The 22,374-nt window shown below is 50.0% G+C and overlaps 1 protein-coding gene across 6 annotated transcripts in view; it reads left to right on the top strand.

Moving 5' to 3' along the window:
• TJAP1 (tight junction associated protein 1) overlaps positions 1 to 21,725 on the top strand; it is a 40,120-nt gene extending 18,395 nt beyond the window's left edge. For 3 of the 6 annotated variants that reach the window (XM_074537337.1, XM_005486507.4, XM_074537338.1), the window contains exons 3-12: positions 4,399 to 4,493; positions 6,581 to 6,634; positions 8,730 to 8,888; positions 11,915 to 11,943; positions 12,615 to 12,776; positions 13,391 to 13,457; positions 13,918 to 13,947; positions 15,182 to 15,289; positions 15,974 to 16,057; positions 17,745 to 21,725. In XM_074537337.1, coding sequence (XP_074393438.1) covers positions 8,763 to 8,888; positions 11,915 to 11,943; positions 12,615 to 12,776; positions 13,391 to 13,457; positions 13,918 to 13,947; positions 15,182 to 15,289; positions 15,974 to 16,057; positions 17,745 to 19,061 — 1,923 coding nt within the window. In that variant the 5' untranslated portion in view covers positions 4,399 to 4,493; positions 6,581 to 6,634; positions 8,730 to 8,762 and the 3' untranslated portion in view covers positions 19,062 to 21,725. Of the gene's footprint in view, positions 1 to 4,391; positions 4,494 to 6,580; positions 6,635 to 8,729; positions 8,889 to 11,914; positions 11,944 to 12,614; positions 12,777 to 13,390; positions 13,458 to 13,917; positions 13,948 to 15,181; positions 15,290 to 15,973; positions 16,058 to 17,744 lie in introns of all 6 variants that reach the window. The other 3 variants (XM_074537340.1, XM_074537339.1, XM_005486508.4) reach the window with 2 other exon arrangements.
• The last annotated feature ends 649 nt before the right edge of the window (positions 21,726 to 22,374 follow it).

Genomic DNA, 22,374 nt, shown 5'->3' on the forward strand with positions numbered 1-22,374 from the left:
TAGCACAGGATATGACAGAGGTCTGGGAAAGGAATTCCTGCATGATGATTTTTGACAAAAATCCCCCTCTTCCACTTCTCTTCAAATCTTTGCTTGTGGTAGCTATTCCCTTGCTTGTGTTGGAGAAAGTTTAAGGCCCTGACTCCCAAATTTCCCTCATGTGAAGTATCAGCTTTATCCAGATACATGTCATTAGAGTATCAAGATTTACTTTTTCTAGCTGGGTCCAGTCACTTCCAGAAACTTTTGAGAGTTCTCCTAATCTCCATGAGTTTTTATCTAATGTTCTGATATTTCTTTAAATTTCTGGGCAATATACTCCAGAAGTCTTCTCATGGGAGATCTTAAAAGAACAGGAAAGAAGACAGAGTGAGGAAGAACATGAAGCCCAAGGTGCTAAGATGAAGAGACTCTAAAAGTTTGTAGCCTGAAGTACCTTGTGAGAGTTGTAAGGATCACTGAACAAACTAAACACGCTTCTGGTGTGTCAGCAGTTCTGAATGAGAAGCTGTCATTAGCCCTTGGTGTAGCTGTCTGTGCTAAAGGTAGCTTGGTAAATGACCTTCTGCTGAGCTGGTTCTTGTGCAATTTCAGGTGTAGCCATTAATGGTGGTTCTATGCTTTATATGTATCAAAAAGCTGGTGCTCATTTCCTGGTCAAAATCTCCCCTGGGTATTTTTATTCTCCATTAACATTCCTTCTGGGGATTGAATTCTGGTCCTTTGCTTCCTGTCCTGTTCCTGTTCAGATGTTAATCAGCTGTTGCATTCTATTCCAGTTACATGTTAGTGATGCTAGCGTTTCTTGGTCAATGTTGACCAGTCCTGGCTTCTATAAAAGAATTAGGGAAGCTGAGCTACTCTTAACACAGCAGAGAGTACATAATAAAATGCACATTTAAGGGTGTGGAGTGCAACTGAATTATGGGGACTGAGATCTTTGTATTGTGGAAGGAGAGAGCAGGACTGTAAGAAAAATGTGATTGTGATAATTTTAAAGAGAATTCTGCATGGTGCAGTGGATATGACTGATACATTATATGTCCTGTGGTATTTCCCTTCAACAGGAACTATGTATGACTGGAGTCCAGGGATTTCATTTTCTTTGGAAATGTGTTAGGTGTTAAGTAGGGCTTGTTACATGGACTGTTGTCCAACAGCTAGCCTGATCCCTTTTTCTTGATAGCTCTTGGAATTGTTCCCATGCAGAGAACAGAGGTTTCTGCCTAACAGTCAAGGTTAATTGGTATGGAAAAGCAGGAATGAGCAATAATCCTCCTGAAATTCTATTTTAATCCAAGAGTCACTATAATGCTATTACTCAGCTCTGAATCCTGAGCATTAACATACAGGCAGAACTGAGATGTGAGTCTGCACTTGGAGCTGTCATCCTTTTATTTTAAAATGAGCTTCAACATAGCCAGCAGTAGAATGGATCTGAACATTCTTTTGAGATGCCTTCTCTGAATGAAAAGATTTCTCTCATTAAATGTTAAAGAGCCCTTTAATAACCTTGCAGTCCTTTTCTATTGTGCTTGGCACCAGCAGTCTACAGGTGCTGTTTTTAATTTCACACAGCTTGTTTTCCTGTTCTGGACAGACATCCCTTGGTGCAGTTATGGCATTGTCCATCTCCCTGGTTAGTTGTCTTGGCCAGGCTTTCTGCAGCAGCTTCTCAGGTAGTCTGGTTTGAGACTTCTGAAATCTAAGGTTTCCTCTGTCCATAAGCACAGGAAGGCAACTAGAACTCTCTTGTGTTTGCTTTTCATGGAGCTAGTCAGGAAATACTGATACCTCCTAAAGCAGGATGTGCCAGTATCCTGTATTGGATAGGCATGCAGAATATGGGTTGGCCCACAGAGAGCAATGTTCCAGGTTAACTGTGGTGATCAGATATGTGTCACAGGACAAATGGTTTTGTTACTTGTGGGTATTGTACCTGCAAGTTTTTGGAGCGTGCTGACTCTGTTAGTCACAAAAAAATCTTTCTGTGGTGTTGCATTAGAAACAAATGTGACTGTGATTGTGTTATGGAATGTATTTTTTCATTATTGCAAGTTTCCCTTTCTCAATAAAAAGCAGTGCTAAAGAAATGCTGCTGTTAAGAGGAAAAGCTGGAAGGGTGATACAGTACCTGAAATAAGAAACTGCATCTGCATCATAATCACCGTATTTCTCTTGAGGAGGGGGCACTCAGCACTGGTAAGAAGGCTGTTTTGTAAGGTCAGAACAGGCAACACAAGAAAAGGTGATGATGAAGAAAAGCCTGCAAGTCCTCTGCCTCTGCAGGGAGTGTTCGGCTGCTGCAACTACAAGCAGGCAGAAGTTGTGTGCATCTTAGAACCAAAGTGTTGGCTACCTCAGGCCTCAAGGGACTTGCAAATATGAGGAAGACACTAGGTGACTACAAATGTTGCCTTTTTTTATTGCTCTTGTTCTTGCCCTTTTTGTCCAAAGAATTCCTGTTTGAACCTTCCTTTCTGTGCCAGGGACCTCTGTCTTGTTACTGAAGATAAAGCAACGCTCAGGGGTGGTGGTGTGGTTTTGTGTGCATGCCAAGTGGCTGTTTATTCTGTACAGGGCCCACAGAACTGTCTTAAGCAATTCCGTGTGAGATGGCATCTGTTTGTGGTGTGTGGGAAAGGTTTTGCCTTTCTCAGATCACCCAGGGAACAGAGCTACCCTGCAAGTGGATTTTACACTGAGGGATGCTCTCTGCTAAAGTCAGCTGGAGTCAGGCTTGTGTGCTGCCTGTGCAGCTGCACTCTGGCACTGTTGTGGTTAATCCCAGCTGACAGCCAAGTACCACGCAGCCACTTGGTCACTCTCCCCTCTGTCCCCAGGGGGATGGGGGAGAGAACTGGAAAAGAGTAAAACTTGTGGGTTGGGATTAGAGCTGTTTAATAATTCAAATAAAGTAAAATATAATAACAATTATAATGGCGAGAGGTTGTAATGGAGAGAGGGAGAGAGGAATAAAACCCAAGAAAAACAAGGGATGCACAATGCAATTGGTCACCACCTGCTGACCAATGCCCAGCCTCTTCCCAAGCAGGAGTTGGCCCTTCCCAGCAGCTCCCCTCAGTTTATGTACTGAGCATTATGGCATGTATGATGCCATTAAGTATGGAATATTCCTTTGCTTGGTTTGAGTCAGCTGTCCTGACTGTGCTCCCTCTGAGCTTGGTCAGCTGTCCTGACTGTGCTTCCTCCCAGCTTCTCATGCACCTTGTCACTGGCACAAGAAACTGAAAATTCCCTGAGTTAGAGTAAGCACTGCATAGCAACACCTAAACCAAAGTGTGTTACCATCATCATTCTCATCCCAAATCCCAAGCACAGCACTGTACCTGCTACCAGGAAGACAATTAACTCTGTCCCAGCTGTAACCAGGACATGGTGTCCCTGTGAAGAAAGAGTTTGTGTGTGTTTTGTCAGTGTGTGCCTTGTGGCCCTTGTAAGCCAATCCAGTGAAGCTGTTATTGTCAGTGACCTTAGAAATCCTACTGGAACAACAGTGGGTAATAGCTAGAAGACAGTAGGATTGAACCTACTGCAGGTGACAGACTGGTAGAGAGAGGACTGTAAATGTTAAGGAGCATTACTGATGAGAGGTGGAAAGGATAAAACGAACCAGGAGTTTAAGTTTCCTCTTGTATTACAGTGCTAATTAAAATAGCTGAAGAGCTGCCTCCTGCTGTAGCTCCAGGCTAAAATTGAGCTTCTGCAGGGTAGTCTTAATGTGGACTTGACAGCAAGCTCCTTCAAAGAGAGACTTGTGAATAGTGTGATGAGCAGAATTAGTGCCTTCTTCTATTTCTGGATATTACCTATATCCATTTCTGCTTTGGAGCACAAGGTCCATCTGTTCTGCAGAGAGTGTCTGCTCCTCTCTGAACAGAGGTGTGGTGAATTGAACCACCTTGGGATCCTCACTCTGTGCTAGCAAGAGATGCTCAGGTATTGTAGATGAGGAGGCCTTTGCTGTGCTGTTCACTGCAGGGTTGTCTGCAAAACAAAATTAGGTTGGTGTGGAAGAGTGGTTGGAGCAGAATGACAGTAACTGGATTCCTCATGGTGGACAGGAATGCAGGTGGGGAAGCAGGGACTCCTGGAGAAAAACCAGCTGCCTTTCCGAGGTCAGGTACTGGTCTGCACAGGCATCCTGCTCGGTGGAGAGATGGCTAAAAGAGCTGTGCTTTCTGGGATACAGTGAAGGCATGGAGCTTTTACAGTGGAGGCCTTTTACCTGGCATTAGATAGTAGTCTGGTGGTGCAGCAGTTTGCTGTTGACTTCTGCCCTGTCACCTGGCTATGGGTTGCTCTGAGCATGCCTGGTTGTTTCCATGTTTTGTGCTGATAGGTGACTGACACCAAGTTTCCTTTCTCAGGTTTCAGGAGCTGTTGGCCAGATGCTGCTGCATACTGACAGGAGAAAGCTGATTCGGAGACAAACGACCAGAAATGTTTGGACACGTCGTCACTTTGGATCTGTAAGTCCTTGTTTGAGGGAAAGTTGTCTGGCAACTTTTAACTATCTATGGAAATTCTCAGATCATGAGGATAGATTTCAAATCCTGGGTTTTTTTCCAGGTAAGTGGGGATGAGATGGCAGGTAGCATAGTCGCTGCCTCTAGGGTAGGAAGCAGGAGAGTTCTGTTTGAGCCTGAGGAACAGTGTGCTGAGAGACAGGGAGGCCTCTGGCAAGTTCATTCTGAGCACAGCTGCAATGGAAACATACGTGGACCCATGGGTGCAGCTGTTCCTGGAAACCTCTGTCTGTCTGCCATGTGGCTGGTGGTTATGCAATGATGCTGAACCAGCTTCTGCTGGGAGTTGATGGAAAGCAGATTCAAACTCTGCTGGTCTGATCCCTCCTGGAGGTGCATGTTCTCCCTCTCTTTCTCCCATCATACTTTGCAGTTTGCCCCACAGAGCAGTTGCGCTGTTGTGAAGCTGTTTTTCCGTGTGCTAGTTGAGACCCGACTCAGCATTGTAGCAAAGAAAGTAGCCAGACAGCTTGTTGGGGCAGGGCCAGCACTGGGGCACCTCTTCAGTTTGTTTTGGCAGAACCTGATCTTGCATGGTCCTGGTTTCCTGCTTGTTCCTTTCACCTTCAGTCTGACTCTCCCTGCGTGTGTATAGCTGCTCCACACCCTGCCTCCTGTCCCACCTCCCAGGGCTTCATGCCACTGACATGGAAAAAGTAACGTAGCAGCAGTAGTGTTTCAGGGAAAGGAAGGCTTTCCTGAAGGCTTTACTCATGCCAGTGGCAGAGTGATGGCTACAAAGCCACTCTCTTACAGATGACTAACCCAGATTAACCCAATTCTCTTCTTGTAGTGATGGGTACCTGTTGTGTTTGATTTCCACTGGCAACTAAGCATGACACAGCTGTTGACTCACTTCTTACCCCTCCGTGGGATGGGGAGAGATTTTGGGAAGAAGTAAAATTTTGTTGGTTGAGATACTGTTAAATGGGACAGAAAAGGAGAGGATCGTAATAAAATAAGTAGAATATAAAAAACAAGGGATGCACAGTGCAATTGCTCACCACCTGCTGACCAATGCCCAGCCAGTTCCTGAGCAGTGGCCCGTGGCCACCTTTCCCCTGGTTTGTATCCTGACCATGATACCATATGCTGTGGGACAGCCCTTTGGACAGTGGGGGTCAGCTGTCCTGGCCATGTCACCTCTCGCTTCTTGTGCTCTTCAGCCTACTCACTGATAGGGTGAGAAGCTGAAGAATCTTTGCCTTAATGTAAATACTGTTTAGCAACATTTAAAACATCAGTGTGTTATCAACATTATTATCTGAAATCCAAAGCACAACACTTACTAGCTACTAGGAAGAAAATTAACTCTATCCCAGGCAAAACCAGTTAATACCCCAGGCTTTGACCAGAGAGGAGTGTTGTTTGTGAACCTGTTTTGTGTCCATGGTTGGCTGGATGTTTTACAGAAGCCTGTTAACAGCAAGGTAGAGTATGATATGCTACTTGATGGCAATCAGAGCATAGCTTGACTTCCTCTCCCTTGTGGAGGTGTGGGTTATCACAGCTCTAGGCACAAATGTTTTGGCTTAAACAAAAGCCTGATAATTGCCAGCTCATTTGTGGGTGAAAAACACTGACTTAAAAGGATGAGTGAGATAATTATTAGCATCACCAAACTTCTGTTCCAAAGGCTTCACAGTTAGCATCCCTCTGCAGTGGCAGGGAAGATGAGCTGGGAGGGTCCCATTCTAGAGGAGGTTTGTTTAGTCCTTTCTGCAACCAGTGTTGCTTTGAAGCCATTGCTTCATGAATTTTGAGTTTATGTGATTCCAGTTGCCTGAGTGCCTTTACATTTCCTAGCCATGTGCCTTTCCAGCTCTTGCTGGGCCATGTGGCCAGGTATTTGTAAGTTCATTTTCTTTACTTTCAGATCATCTGATGTGGGCTGAGGCAGGTACCTGGAACGAGGTGGCCATCCCAGTTGTCCTTGGCTATAAATAGTCCCTATGCCTTACATATCTGTGGGATGAGATTTCAAGCTGGCTGTTTTGGTGGTTGCTTAGCTATTTGTTTTTCTTCCTCAGGTCATCTGAGTGAGTGTCCTGGCTTCATGAGGCTTTGAATTTGGGCCCAGGCTGGTAAGTGCTCATGTCCTTATGAACTAGAGAAATGTTTGTGATTTCAGCTGGGCATATCTTCATGCACATCTCCTGTCCTTAGCCTGTCAGAAATTGAGAGAACAGTCCCCTAGACCACCTGTTTGATAGCGGGCCATTTACAAAGCTTCTTCTGGCTTTTCTTTTTGAAAAAGAGAAATGTCTTCCCAGCAAATCAGACCTGATGCAGTTTAACACCACAACGCAGACCTATCTGTTTCGCTTAGGGATGCAGTGAAATGTGCATTCAGTATTATGGATGTAATTTTTCTAAAATATTGGAGATCTCTGCATCTTTTTAGGAGAAGGGACTTTGAGGGACTGACTGCAGCAAAGGGAAGTTCCCAGCATTCTGACAGAGAGATTTACAGGTTAGTCCTAGGAAGTTGTTTGTGTTTGTGGAAAGGTTTGAGAAACTTTTGTGAGCTTGTGTTTATAGCAGAGTGAAGGATGGTTTGCAAATGTACCTGTGAAGTGTAAAGCCTGTTATGGCTTGGGAGTGCTCTGTGCTTGGTGCAGACACCTCCCACTTGCCTTCCTCTCAGGGGACTCAGTCTGGGTGTCAAAAGAGGCAGCTAGATGAGAATTGGAGAGAATTCTTGAGGATAAGAACTGGGGAGAATTCTCAAGGCTCTGTTAGACCATTACCATGTAAAACTCCACTGTCCTACACACAAAGCAAATGAAGTCTGCTGGGTCACAGGCCCCGTGGCAGCCATTGACTGCAGGTATGTGAAAGGGGCTTGTGTGGCCCTGCTTGTGCAGGTGGGGAGAGGGCGTGATCTGAGTGGACACAGGTCCTGCACTTCGAAGGGCTGCAGGTCAGGTGCTGAGGATTGCAGAGGTGCTGGGCTTGCTGGGTGTAAGGGTCTTGCAAGGGGAATGAGAATTGGGCACTTACTCCAAATACAGGACAACTATGAATGATGCATATGTTGTCTCTGAGGAAAGTCTGGAATTGGGCTCTGCAGCACCTGCTTGATAGTTCTGAGACTTCTTGTCTTGTGTACAACAGAGTGGTTGACATTTTGGCTGCTTGTGGGGAAGTCTTCCTGCCCTCAACTGCAGACCTAGAAGATGGAAAGAAGGCTGTCTTGTGTCCAAGACAGCTGCTTTTCTTCTACCCTATGTTTTGCTCTTGTACTGTTCCTGCAGCAGGAAGAATCCCAGCATAGCTAGGGTGAAGGAACTAATCTTTCCACTAGTGGTACAGCTGCATGTCTGCATATGTGCAGTTATTCCCTCTAGGGGTGGTGAGGCACTGGAACAGGGTGCCTGGAGAGCTTGTGAATTCCTCATCCCTGGAGGGTCGAGGCCAGGCTGGATGGGGCTCTGAGCTATCTGATCTAGTGGAAGATGTCCCTGTCCATGGCAGGGGGGTTGGAATGAGGTGATCTTTAAGGTCCTTTCCAATCCAAACCATTCTGTGATTATGTGTTGCAGAATCTGGCCTTAAGTACCAAGGGGTCAAAACTGCTACTCCCTAATTTGATGCCACCTGTGACTTGGGGGTTGTCTTTGTCTTTTCTGCCAGAGTAATCAGTTCTCCTTCTAACAAATGTCCTGTGATCTGTTGCACTGGTCCCAGTGTATGCCAAAAAATTCTGGGCTCTTTAATGGCTAAAGTCTCCTCCCACATAGTCCCTGCTGACAGTGACAGGACATGATCAATAACTCCTGCTCCAGCTGTCAGTGCTGCCTGTAAGGCTTGCAGTTTCCATATTGAAAAAGGCCTTTCCTAAAGAGCCTAATCAATATGCTGCTGTGAGGTCTGTTCTCGTTTGCTATATATAATCCGGACACACAACTACGTGAGTGAGCGTGTGTAGAGGGGGGAGAGGATGTGCCAGCCCTCTGCTCTCACTAGCTGGGAGAAGGACACAGCTGCCTCTTACTTTGCTCCCTCTCCTGCAGCTGCTGCTCAAGGCTTGTGGCTACATCCTTTACCTGCTCTATTAGCACTCTGCATGGGGACCTGCTCTGGGACTCCAGGGGAGCCACATTCCTGCTGGGTCACTTCTAGGGTTGGATGGAGCAGCCGTGACTCTCTCTTGTGTGCCCTTTCTGCTGTTGGTAGGTGACCCGCTTTGGGAGCCACGCAGGTGGGAGGATGTCGAGCACGGCCCCGGCAAAGAAGCCTTACCGCAAGGCGCCCCCGCAGCACCGCGAAATCCGGCACGAGGTGCCCATCATTCGCGACGACCAGGATGGAGTGATCTTGGCTGAGCAGAGTCAGGTAACAACTTGCCGGGTGACAAAGGGCTTAACACCATTGCACCAGCAAATAGGGTTTAGTTACACCGAGGCAGGCCAGCTCGAGCAGGCAGAGGGGTTTGAGGTTTGCAACCTGAACTTCTCCTCATCGTGGTCGCTGGAGTCCAGCAGTGAGAAGGAAGTGGCAGGGTGCAGAGCAGAGTTGAACGTCAAGAGCCAGACTGCCTCTGCAGCGCTTCAGCGTGGTGGGAAGATGGGGCAGCGAAGTGGGAAGCGGTGCCCGAACCGCAGTCGTGGGCACCGCAGCAAATTTGTGAGCCGTAGCATGGAGACAGTTCTGGTGTCTGGAGATGAAAGGCACCATCCCACTTGCTCCTTCAAGAGCAGAAGCCTGGAACGCTCACTTATATTTAAAGAGCCTCCTGAAGTCCTGACACCGAGGAAGTTTCGTGTCTCCTCTACACACCTGCCTCTCAAAGGGATCCTGAAGCAGACCAACATGACTGGCTCATGCCCCGAGAGCTTGTGCAAGTCCCGCTCAGTAGAGACGCTTTGCCACGGCCGTGGCTCACGCAAATACAGTGATCCTGAGCTCTGCCTCAGCCCTGGGGAGAAGCGCTCCCTGGAGCAAAGTAGCAGCAGGGCTGCTGGCTCTGTCAAGCGCAGGGGGAAGCTCACAGAGGAAAAACTGCAGTTCTCCAAATTCCTGGATGAGATTACCCAGCGGGTGCTGAGTCCCAACCGCTTGCGCTCACTGGGAGAGACCAGGGGAGCAGAACAAGACCAGAACTCTCCCCGTTTCCCCAGAAGCTCCGTGCCAGAAGGCCAAGGGGAAGGTCGCCTAAAAGGGGTCAAAACCAAGCATGCAACTGAAAGATCCCCCTGCCCAAGCAGAAGAAAAGCAGAAAAGAAAAGTGAGGGGCTGGGACTGGCTTCAGGCCAGAGAAAGTATGCTGAGGAAGCTGAGAGAGCTTCCAGACTAAGAAAGAAACCTGCCCTTGGGAGGAAGGACAGTAAGGGAAAACTCCTTTCCTTGGAGAGAAGGGTAGTAGATCTATGTCAGTATGAGCTGCAGCAGCTGGCAGACGTGGGGCTGGCAGGGACATCCTCTGGGCAGCAGCATTCACTGTCTTCATGGAAAAGCAGTGCAGAGGGCAGAAGGGATGAAAGCAGTCCTTGTTCACAGCTATTACAGCCACAGCATCAGTGTGCTAAGCTTGGGCAGAAGCGTACGGTGGAGCCGAACTACCCAGAGAAAGGATCCTGCTCCACTCCAACATGCTGGAGTCGGGAGGAGGGGCCTACCCCATCTAGATCCTCCCCTTCCTTCAACCTGGCACTAAACAAGGTAGGTGCCAGGGTCACCGACTTGCAGGCAGGGCTCTCACAAAGGCCAAACCCCTACCTGGATCTCATCTAGTCTGGAATGCCAGGGCAGAGACTGAGAGCAGGCCTCATGTTGTGGGTGCTTAATCACCAGAGGTTACTCTCTTGTGGGTGCCACTCATGGCTGTGCTGGAGGTTGGGTATATCTTCCTGGGAGTAACCAGCTTCCCTTTGGCCCCAGGAGGTAAGGAAGGTAGAAACTGGTGCTTTCTCCCCACTGCAAACTTCCCAGGTGTTTGCTGGTTGGAGGCCCTTCAGGCTGCTGAGTAGTAGATGTGTGCAGGAGGCAGGCAGCTCAGCTGTCAGGAGGTGCTGGGATGTTCCTAGTGCTTTGTGTGTGCCCAGTGCCTGGCTGCCTCAGGGTACTTGATCTTTGTATAATGGCTGTTTCAGGTCCTTTAAGCTTTCTCCTCTTTTCTCTACCCTCCTTTGAGGCAATGCCATTACCTTGTATGAATAAGAATCACATTATCCCCTTTGCCTGGTCACTATCATATGCTGTTTGTGTATTTGTGGGGGCAGGGGAGGAGTTGCTAGATAATTCTGTGTGAATTAACTGATTGCCATGTGGAGTCAGGAGGTAAGAAAAAAATGGATTGATGCTTTGCCCTTAGGAACAGGAGGGTGTATGCAGGTGTTAAAGACCATTATTTTAAAGTGTGAATTAATGGAGATAGCAGCCTCATGATGTCTTAGGGCCAGAACTGGGATGGTTTACTTAATAGAATTGTTAGCAGCTTGGCTGTCTGACATGGTCTCTCAGCCCAGAGCTGACTGTGACACTTAATAGGCTGTCTGAAGTGCGACTGCACTTGGGTTTGTGAAGTGCTTCTGGTATCAAGCACCAGAAATAATCCATGGGCAGTTTGGACTTTGTTAGAATGGTCAGAGTCTCGGCTTTCACAAAAAATGTTGTTTCTACTGCTAATTAATTATCTCCCAGCCATCCTGGCAGGCAGCAGCCATCTCATGGGTTAGCACAGGGAGTTCAGAATAGCTGAGCTGTGTGCTCTTGTCACTGCTCTCTGCCTTCTTGTTCTGCAGGGCCCTGCTCCAGCTATCTCTGGGGATCTTGCCCATAACATTTTCTTTTACTGACCTTTAGTGTTTCTTCTGCTATCCCAGTATAGTTACAGTGGCTGGTTTCAGGTCTGCAGAAAGAAATCTTTTTTTGCAGCACAATCTGGGCCATATAATTGGTAGCCACATTTTTCAGCTCCCAAATGATTCTCACTCATGGTTTTTAAAGGGGCTTCAGGGCCCCACAAGTGATTGCTGTGGTGACTAGTGAATCCTGTGTATCTGGCCTGTGAGATTCCTGCTGCCCACCAGCTGTGGATGTGGAGGAAGCTGAAAGACCTGCTAAGGTGGTGATGTTACCAAAGAGATGCTGAGGTTGCACCATGGTAGGGTAAAGTTACCTAACTTGTGTGGTGGTTTCTAGTCTCCTACCCTGAACCAGAACACACAGCGTGTTTTGGTATCAGACAGCTCAGCAGTGTGTACAAATCCTTGTAGTTCTAAGCTTGACTAGATGAACTGTCAGAGCAGGGGAGGAGGAGTCACAGCTAGGGTTTAGCAACCAAGACTGCCTTTTAGGACAGTGTGAGAGACCAACTCCTCTTCTACAAGAATCTCACAGCTGTTTTCTTCCCTGTGCAGGAACCCTTGACGGATGCAGAAAGGATGAAGTAAGTGTCCTGCTCCCCCTTTATGCCTGTCATACTGCAACTGTGTGGGTGCTGATTCCTCACATCCTGCTTGTGCCACCTGTGCAGTGAAGCTGACTGGCCCTGCAGGCTCCTCTCAGATCTTCAGTCTTCCTGGGGCCGTGTGGGCAGAGCTTTGGTCTGTCCCTTGCCAACCTGTGCCTTGCGTGTCCCTCCTGCTGGAGGAGGAGGGAACATGGATCCCCAGTGCAGATGCAGGCAGAGGAGTTGGTGGGTGTGACAGAAAGTAGATGAAGTCTTTAACAGAGGTGGAAAGAGGATTTTTCCCTTCTATTCATCCATCCTGGACTGGGATAAATTATTGATTGCTTTTCGTTCATCAGTGAGGGACACTGGAGCTGTGCAGCTCATCTGTCTTTGTGCAAGCACTGTAACCCGAGAGGGAGCTGGGAGCCATGGCTGGCCAGCTGGCATGTACTTCTTTGCCTCTGCTCCAAGAGTGTTTGTCTGTCTGTCCTGACAGAGATGTACCTCTTGCTTCATGCATTGGAGTCTCCTGAGGGTTCAGTTCCTGACTTCCTGGGGCCCCTGTGAGGGCTCTTGGGCCCTGGTGCAGGGCAGTGGGGTGGGGGTGCTGGTGTGGAATCCTCCCTGTGCACTCAGTGGTTCCTTGCTCCTGGTTCCTGCCCCAGGCTACTGCAGCATGAGAATGAGGAGCTTCGCCGCCGGCTGACATACGTGACTAACAAAATGGAGGCAATGGAGAGGGAACTGGAGTCAGGTCAGGACTACCTGGAGATGGAACTGGGCCAGAACCGTGAGGAGCTGGAGAAGTTCAAGGACAAATTCCGTAGGTACGACAAAGAAAATGAGAGGGGTAAAATTAGAAAGATCCCTCACACCAAAGATTCCCTCAGCTGGCGTGAGCAGGTTGTGCCCTGTTGTGCAAATCAAAGGTGTGCTGCATCCTTGAAAAGGTGCACCTGCAGACTCTAGGGGAGATAAAGGCTCTGCAGCCATGATTTCTTCCCAGGTACAGTGTAGGAATGCTGCCAGCATGAAAGGCTGATGACAGGGAGTTCTTCATCTGTTGGATGTAAGCATGCGTGCAAAAAAGCCACTGGTGGCTGCAAGAAAATGCATCATTGCTTTACCTGAAAAGTACCTCAGTTAAAAATCAGTGCCAGTCACTGACATGAGCTTAGATATGACATAGCTCAGAGGAGTCCTCCAAAGTCATCTACATCCCCTCCTGCAGGATCCTTTCACCCTGCCAGCCTCATCTTGCTTCCAGTAACTTGGGGTCTGAAAGCCATCAAGTGTCAGAAGTGAGGCATAGTTAATATGCCTGGTTGACTTAGTAGCAGTCTTTCTGAGTTCTGGAGTTGGTGGTTTTCTTGGCACCTATGGAGCCAACTTGAGTAGGTGCCTGAAATCCGTTCCCAAGCATACAAACTTGTTTCTATAGGTTGCAGAACAGCTACACTGCTTCTCAGAGAACCAACCAAGACCTGGAGGAGAAGCTGCATGCCCTGGTGAGTGCCCTATTAGGTCACTAGAGAGATGAGGTGGAAGAGACCGGTGTGTGTTAGGAGCAGGTGGGGGAAGGGGCCCTGTCTTTACCCAGCAGATGTGGCAGTGGGTGAGCGGTGAGATTCTGGCCATGATCATCTACTCCCCATTCTGGCTGGTGTCATGAGTGGTTTTCTTGATTTACTGAGCCTGTACTTGGTCATGCATGAGAGCTTTGGTTCCTCACAACATAATTGCATGGTATTCCGTCATGTTGCTTCAGTCCCTCTCAGAGTGCCAGGGATGTGTCAGGGGTGGTCGTCCTGGGAGGATGGGGGCAGTCAGAGCAGAGCCAATGTGCGTGTATGTCTGTTGTGCGCATTCATAACACTCATGGCTGTTTCTTTTCTCTCCCTCCCCCTCTCTTTCTCTTTCTCCTCCCCACGCTGCCGCTGGCACACTCTGGGCGCACTCACCTCTCAGGCCTCTCTCAGCCAAAGCTGGATTTTTGCAGTTGCGTCTTTTCGTTTGTGTGTTTTTCCTTTTTCCTCTTTACGTGTCTCAGCCTGTTGGTCTCATTGTCAATCCCACATACCCCATCTCAGATGGAGGGGCCCCAGCCCTCGTCCAGCCAAGGGCTCACCTGGTATCCAGCAGCTGCCCGCAGATACAGCAGGTCCTAGCTTGCAGGGCTCCATCTTAGGAGTGTTTGACTCTGAGCCAGCTGGAGCATGACATGTTGGGAAGTGGTGCCCATAAGCTGCAGCACTGCATAAGGTGTGGATGGCTGTGAGCCTTGTTTGCTCTCTTTCCTTCCCCTTCTGAGCTGTGAGCAGGCAAGTCAAATAGCTGAGGTGCTGATTGCCTCTGTGTAGCCCAGGATGAGATTTCTTTGGTTCTAGAACTTGAATTTCTTTGGTTAATATTCACCACCAATTATTGGTTGTGCTGGTGCCTGAAGAGACTGCATACCAGTGAAGTACTGGCTCCCCTATCCGCTTGCCTCTTGCTGTACCCGTGATGCACAGCTGGCCCTGCTGGTCACAGCCTCACAGCGCCCTTGGGCAGTTTCCAAGAACTTCTTGAGACAGTGACAGCTTGGTTGTTCTGAGCTGTTGTCCCCCTTTGCTGTTACATCTGAGTCTCTGTCAGCCCTGTACCTGAACTGTTAGGGAGTCTGAAGAGGCAAGGTTCCCTGCTTTATGGAGGACATCGGCTGAACTTCAAATGGAGCCATGAGTCCTTTTACTTACTAGAGCAAGGCTTAAACTCTTGTGAGATGGTGCTTCCCCACTTTTGTCCATTCAGGATTGACTGTTGGATCTTTTTAGGCAGTATTCTTGTTTTGGTTTCCCCAGGAAGGAGGACTGGGTGTCACAATCTCAGAGGTCTTTGCTTTCAGTGGCAGGTTGGGATTGATTGCTCAAAACCACTAGCTTTTTGTGAGGCACCATGGGAACCAGGGACAGAGAGGAAACATGCTGATGCTGCAAGAAGAGATACTGCATTAAGGAGGTTCTGACTCAACCTCTTGTCTCTGTAGCTAGCAGAGCAGCTGGTCCCATTTGGCTTCTGGAATCACCTTCCTTTGAAGAGGGTTGTCTCCCTTGTCTGTCTGTCTGTCTATCTGTCTGGAAGTTTTTTGTATCCCACCTGAACATGTCATTGTGCTATGCTTGGGCTGAGGTGGGTGGTAAAGCCAGGTTCTGTGCTAGGAAGTTTTAAACCTGGTATTCTTGCATCCCAGATTAAAAAGGCGGAAATGGACCGCAAGACACTGGACTGGGAGATTGTAGAGCTCACTAATAAATTGCTTGATGCCAAAACCACCATCAATAAGCTGGAGGAACTCAATGTAAGTGTTATTCTGCAAATGGCTGTGAAAGTGTGTGAGGTGTGGACTTTTCCTTTTGTCCAAAGGCATTAGTGTAAAGGAGCACATGAATGACTCCATTGTGTATGGAAGTGCAGGAGCTGTACAGGATAGCAGGGACAGACAGACAGAAGAGGGTCTGAGGGGTAGAACAGGGAAGAATGGATCTTCAAGTTTGATGTATTTGCTCTTTTAAGCTTAGGCTTTGACTTGAGTCTGGGCTGTACCTAAGGAGGGGTCATTCACTCCAGAGCTGGGAGGGAGCTGATGCCTTTTCTACACCATTAATATAAAAGTTCCTGGATCCAGTGCTTGTCTCTATTAACTACTCTCAACTCCTTCCAGTCTGTCTGCATCATTAGATATAGCTGAACTGTGGGATGGGAGAGAAAAGGTGGGATTTTGGGGATGGTTAAAATCCCCAGAGGGTGTGGGGCTTGATACGCTGACAGAGGATATGCCGGGAACAAGGACTAGAGTTGAAAGGGCTGAGTTATACGAAAATACATAAAAGTATGGGGAGAAGGGAATGGCAGTGCCCTCATGAAGGATTCATCAGATGCCTCTTCTGGCTTCTGTTCAAACGGTATCTGGTCAGTTGGTGCCTTTTTGGGTCAGAGTTTGGGTGAGCTTGACAGTGTTGCACACCTGTGCCCTCTGTTGCAGGAACGCTATCGACAGGACTGTAACCTTGCAGTACAGCTGCTCAAGTGTAACAAGTCACACTTCAGGAACCACAAGTTTGCTGATGTGAGTAGTAATCCTGCTGAGGTGGGGAAGCAGGGCTCGTGGGCTTTGGCTGCATTTTGCTTTCTCCAGCTTTCTCCACAGGGCTGCTGGCCTCTCATCCTTCAGTCTCAGTGGTGGGGGGAGGTTCTTGTTCCCACTCCCACTGAGAAGGCAACACAGAGCTTCTGCCAGCTCCTCTTTCATGAGAGCTTCATTTCACAGTTCAGCCAGGAGCTGTTATAAAAAGCACAATAACCTTGAACTTGATAGTCTGCTGGGTGCATGCTGGTAGCTGGCAGGAGGACAGACCTCTCTCTTGCTCTGCTCCATTCTTTTTCCTTCCTCTCGTGGCCACATGGAAGGGTCATACTGCTCATAAGAAGCAGCAGTAGTCTGACCCGATGACACTTACTCTCTGAGGAAAAAATGTGTGAGGGTTTTCAGGGTTTTCTAGGCCCCCTGAGCAGGAGAAGCTGCTCAGAGGGCCTAGAAACTCACTGCCCCCTGTGGGGAGGGATGAGGGTGCAGGCAGCTCGGCTCATCCTGCTCTCATCTCCTTTCACATTAGTAGCATCAGTTCTTTGGTTGAAAGTATTGTCCAGGCCCTTAGCCCAGCTCGCTCTTTGCCGTACCTCTAGTCTCTGTCCCTTCTTGTGTTCCTCTCAGCAAAACTACATGCTTGTCTTTTTTAAATTAGCCGGTGACCACTTTGTCACCCTCCCCCATTGTGTCTCAAATTAGCACTCTTGAGGTCAGTGTATCAGTTACTGCTGGGGTAACCTTGACCTCTCTCCCAGCTGTCCCCCCTCTCTGGAGCTTTTGAATTCTGCCCCCCAAAGCGCTGTGTTCCACACGGCTGCCACTGGAGGGGGGTTGGTGCTGAGCAGCTGTGCACACAGCCTGCCTCACAGCCAGCTGTTGTTATGCAGTGTGCCTTGCATGCCCAGATGTGGGTGCAGTTTCCTTCTGTGATGGGACAGACCTCGCTGTGCCACTGAGTGGCTTGGGGACCGCCGCTCTCCGTGCTTCGCTTGCCTGTGGTGACTCAGGTGAGGGCAGCTTGGCAGAGCAGTGGGGAGAGCCATAGTGCCCATTTGCAGGATGAGGGGTAGTGCTTACCCCCGGTGAGACTCCAGTCCAGCAACTTTGGTAATAAGCCCTGTGTTTGTCTCTCTGAAATGGAGAGAGTGAGGGAGCGGGGTGACGTGTTGGAGTTGGTAGGAACACAGGAAGGCATCGATCCTGGTCTGTGGGCAGGCTGCCAAGGCAACATGGCTGCAATTATGCATTCAGGGAGCACTGTGGATCTCGGCAGCAGGGGTTGTACAGTCACTTCAGTGCAACCACCCGCTGATTTTCCACAGATCAATAGACCCCTTCCTAGCATGTGCTGGCTGGGCCTTCTCTCTGTGCTCACAGGCATGAGACTGAGCCCATGTGCTGTCTTTACCTGTTTGCTTTGCCACATGGGGCCTGTGAACCGTGGCCTAGAAGCATGACTGCTGTGACAGCCAGAGAGCCTTGTAAGTCACTCATGGGGCAGGTTTGCTTTGAAAAAAGATACCCTTCTGAAGGCAAGGTAGGTGAATGTTAGGGTGAAGATAATGACTACAAAATACACATGTAGGTTGGTTGGAAAAGGCAGATTATATGAAACTAAATTACTTGCATAGCAGCCCCCTTCTAATGTAATTTTCCTTCTCCCTAGCTTCCCTATGAGCTGCAGGACATGGTGAATAAGCATTTGCACAGCGCACAGGAGTCTGCAGGCCCTGGCCAAGAGGCAGCCCACACCTTGGCTCCATCTGATGTTGTGCCCACCTCAGTCATCGCCAGAGTCTTGGAGAAACCAGAATCTCTGGTTCTGAATTCAGCCAAGTCTAGCAGTGGCAGCTGTCCCATGGCTGAGGATGTCTTTGTGCATGTGGACATGAGCGGAGCCCTTCCTGATACCTGCAACAGTGCAGGGCAGATGGGGAAGGAGGGAGGAGATGCAGGGAAACAGCAGAATGGTGGCTGCAAGCCACAGAGTAGTGTGGAAAGTGTGCCTGAGGAGGTGCCTGCCTTTGAGAAGCTAAGCCCATACCCTACTCCCTCACCTCCCCATCCTATGTACCCAGGGCGCAAAGTGATCGAGTTCTCTGAGGACAAGGTAAGGATCCCGAAGAACAGCCCCCTGCCCAACTGTACGTATGCTACACGCCAGGCCATCTCCCTCAGCCTGGTGCAGAGCGAAGATGAGAGCTGCGACAGGCACCGGACGCTCCCCAGCAGCCCCGCTTCCGAAGGGCACCGTTCAGCCTCCAGCTGTTCCTGCCAGCAGTCCCCCAAAGCAGCCAGGGCTCACGGCTCTTCACAGAGCAGCCCATTCAGCAGCCCTCCCCAAATCCCGAGCGCCTTTGCCAGTTCTGCCAGCTCTGAGGAGGACCTGCTGGCTAACTGGCAGCGAATGTTTGTGGATAAGGCACCCCCCACCTCGGAGCGAGTGCTGATGAACCGCACGGCTTTCAGCCGTGACACGGCCCCCGAGCTCCAGAAGAGGTTCAGCCGCTCCATGCAGGAGCTGGGTAGGGCAGCCTCAGCTTACTCGGATGGTGAGGAGTCTGCACAGAGCTGCAGCTGGACTGTGAGCCGCGACTCGAGCGTGGACACAGACAGCACTGAGTCCAGAGCCCGCAGGAGCCATTTCTCCTCAGACTATGGTACAGATTTCTCCCAGGATGAAGCCCAGAAGCTGTTGCTTGAAAGTGGTGGAGGCACTGCTGAGCCTGAAAGCCCCTCACCAGAGAAGCACAAGGACTATGTAGACCTTGGCTTGCCTGAGAGCCCAGCTGAGGAGAGAGAAATGCTGCTCCAGGGAAACAAGGAGAGCAGCCAAGGAGGTGTCCAAGAGGAAAGCGGAGAAGGCAGGGTCAAGCCTCCTTTCAGTCGGCCGCACCGCAGCCCCAAGAGGATGGGAGTGCACCACTTACATCGCAAAGACAGTCTGACACAAGCCCAGGAACAGGGCAACCTTCTCAGCTGAGGCACAGCAAGAAGCAGCCATGCTTAGCGGAGCTGTGGAATGTCCCCATCAGTCCACCTGAGGGAGAAGCCTCCCTTAGTACCCTCCTCCCAGGGGAAATCTGCTCTGAGGTTTTATATTTATTCTCTTCTTTTGCTACCTGGAAGAGCTGGGATCTCCCTTCCCTGGCACCTCAGGCTCTCAGTACAAGCACACGCAGTGTGCAGAAGCACACCCACTGCCCCGACACACTCACAGCTCTCTTCACAGCCTCACACTGGTGCCTGTACCAGAGCTAGTTCTTGGTACCCCTTGTCCTGGTGCCTGTGCCTCTTTTTGCTCTCATCCCCCTTCCCACTCAGGTACCTGAGGCTCTGGGTGCTCTCTTGTTGTTTCCCCGCAGCTGCTCTGCTCTCTTTTAACTTGTGCCAACAGGGCAGAGTGCCTGTGTGGTGGTGTCTGATTCCCTGGGAGCCCCAGCGGCTGTGAGCAGGGCACGGGGACTCTCCCAGCAGATGGCTGTGTGCCGTGGGGATGAGCTGGGATTGCTGGTGTCTCATTTTCCTCCTGGTTTTGTTTTCCCCAGCCACCCACTTGGTGGGTCTTCAGAATCTGCCTCTGCAGGTCGCTGTCGTGTGTCTCCATGGCTGGGCTCGGCACCTGGTCCCCACGGAAGCTGTGCACAGGGGCTAGTGCTGTGCTGTGGGGCACGGATGCTGCTTGCTGAGGTGGTTTGGGGAGGCAGTGCCTGCTGGGCTCTGGGGTTTGTGTTTGTGTGTCTCCTCCCTCACACCTCTTCCCCTGTTCTCTGTGCTGTTGTTTTGTTTGAACGGTGCTGATGCTTTGCTCTTGGGTGGGCTTCTTTCTTCCTTCCAAGCCTTTGGTTTTGGGGTGTATTGTTTTATTTTTCCCCCACCCCGCATAAACAGACACAGCCGTTGGCAGCCGGTCTGATGCCTGCACTGAGGGTGTGTGGAGGAGTCTCAGCTATCAGAGCTGCACTTCCCTCTGATCCTGGCCTCCAGCCTGCAGAAACCCCTCCAGATTTAAGAACAAGGTTTTGCCCCAGGCAAGCAAGGCGTGAAGGATGCTACCGGATTTTCTGGGAAGGGCTTGGTGCAGGGCCAGCAGGGATGCGAGGGCAGCGTGCTGCAGAGCTGCTCCCTGCAGATGCACTACCTCATGGTTCGGCAGCAGCCCTTCACCAGGGCTCCTTGCACGGCCCCTTCTCTGGGGGCTCCAGGCTCTGGGGCCTCCCTTCCTGGCTAGGGCTCTCTGCGTGTTTTTCCTAGCGTAGTGTGATACTGTGTGGCTTTTCTTCTCAGTCTTGTGTGCTCAGTGTCTTGTTGGGGGGGAGGGAAGGGGAGAGGTCTGTAGATGTAGGTATTTTTTTGAGGGCTTACAAAGCCCAGGCCTCCTGTTTTAATTTTGTCCTGTGCCCTTGTCTGTCTGGTGTTTCTTGGCTTCCATGGGAGTGCAGGGCAGAGAACAGCCCAGTTCCCTTCACCATAGCCCCTTCAACCCTGCCCTCAGCCTGCTGTCTGGTTTTTGAGTTGGGTTTGTGTTGTCCTCTCACCCTACACCATGCGGGCTCTTCATTGGGCTGGAGGAGAGCATCCTTCTCTCCAGGAGGGAGCATCTGTTCATATGCTTGCATCAAGATTTGCAGCCTAGAGCTGTCTGGGGGCCTGCTCCCCTCCCCAAACCCCTGTCTCTGGAAAGGGCTTGCAGCTTGTAGCTGGGGCCAGCCAGGGCTTCAGCTTGGGCCTGGAGGCTCCAGGGCCAGTGAAGGGGAGCTGCAGGCCTCTGGCAAGCTGTGTAGGTTGTTTTATGTACCCTGGGCAGAGCTGCTGCCTGTTTCCCACTCACCTTGTTTCCCACCTGGAACAGTTGTAGAGTTGGATGCCACCCTCTGGTGGGGAAGTGGGACTCAGTATTTCACTGCAGTGTTTTGCTGTGCAGACAGGCTGAGAGTGGGAACCTCCTCTGAGCCTGCAGAGTGTTAATCTCCCTGTCCCAGCTGTGGAGGGTCAGGGGGTTGTCCTTGTGTTTGCCACCATCAGCCACTCCACTGCTACATTTCTTTTGTTCTTCTGCAGCACTGCTGAGGGTTTGCATCTGCAGCAGCTGTCAGATCCTGCCTCACAGATGTCACCTGGGGTTGGCTGCTCACTGAGTGAGCTGCTCTGGCTCTGAGCCTGCTGCTGGCCTGCAGTGGGGGAGGCATTGCCCACCAGGGCTCAGCCTCATCTCCCCTGAATCCTGGCATGCCGGGCAGTGGACAGAATTCTTTTGCTGAGGCAGCTGCTGCTGATGGTGCTGAACAGAGCTGGCTTCGCTCTGCTTTTGGTCAAGGTAGACTGAAAAGCAAAACAGTGAAGGGGAGGGGTGGCAAAGGTATGCCCACCACCTCACCAGACACTTGTGCTTTGCAGCATTAGGATGCTGGCAGAGCTTGAGGGGGACTGGTGGCCTCAAGCAGCAGCAGAGCCCTCTCTTGACCTGTGGGCATTGTGTCCTCTGCACTCCTGCCCACCTCCAGCAGTATTGGCTCTGGGGCCTTGAGCCCATCTGAGTTCCAGTGTCCCAACTCCAGACTGTTAATCTGTAACTAATGTGGGGTTTTTTCTGAGATTTTCAAACTGATGTATATTTTAAGAACAGAAATAAACTATTTTAAAAGTAGATGGCAATGGCTATATTGTACTTGGTTGTAACTAAGACCTGGACTGGAATGATCCTGAGCATGTGAAGGTGTAGAGCTACCTACTCATGGTACAGTGTCCCAAGTTTGTTGAACTGTGTGTGCCACCCATTGTCTCGTCCAGGGAGAGCGATCCTGGTGCTGTAAGCACCCCTCAGTGTTACTTGGAAGATTCTGCCGACCCCATTTCACATAATTTGCTGGCTGTACTGGCTGGTCTGCCAACCTCCACATTCTCATCTACCATAGGATAAGGTGTAGCTAATCCTTTTAATAGCTGTTGGTTTTCTTGGAGTCCCAGCTTTTGGAGTCGTCTGAGAGTACCACTTCACTTCAGAAACCACATACCATACCCCCTTGCTGGGGTTCCTAAGAGGTTTATAGTTCTAGATTGAGTATTTTGTGTGAGGAGGGAGGATTGGGGATGACTGGACATACCCCAGTCAGGAAGCCTTCCAACCATGAGGCAGAGTGTTCCTGCAGGATGCTGATACAGACAATTGGAAGTGTTTCCTTTTCATGTTGAAGAGTGCTGCAGAGGTCACAGGGCTGTGATGAATTTTCCTCCGTCTCCCAAGTTAGCCTGTGCCTTTCTGAGCTGGCTACCTGCAAGCCTAACACTAGAAAGAG

The sequence above is a fragment of the Zonotrichia albicollis genome, chromosome 3, assembly GCF_047830755.1.
Source record: "Zonotrichia albicollis isolate bZonAlb1 chromosome 3, bZonAlb1.hap1, whole genome shotgun sequence".
Classification (NCBI taxonomy): Eukaryota; Metazoa; Chordata; class Aves; order Passeriformes; family Passerellidae; genus Zonotrichia; species Zonotrichia albicollis.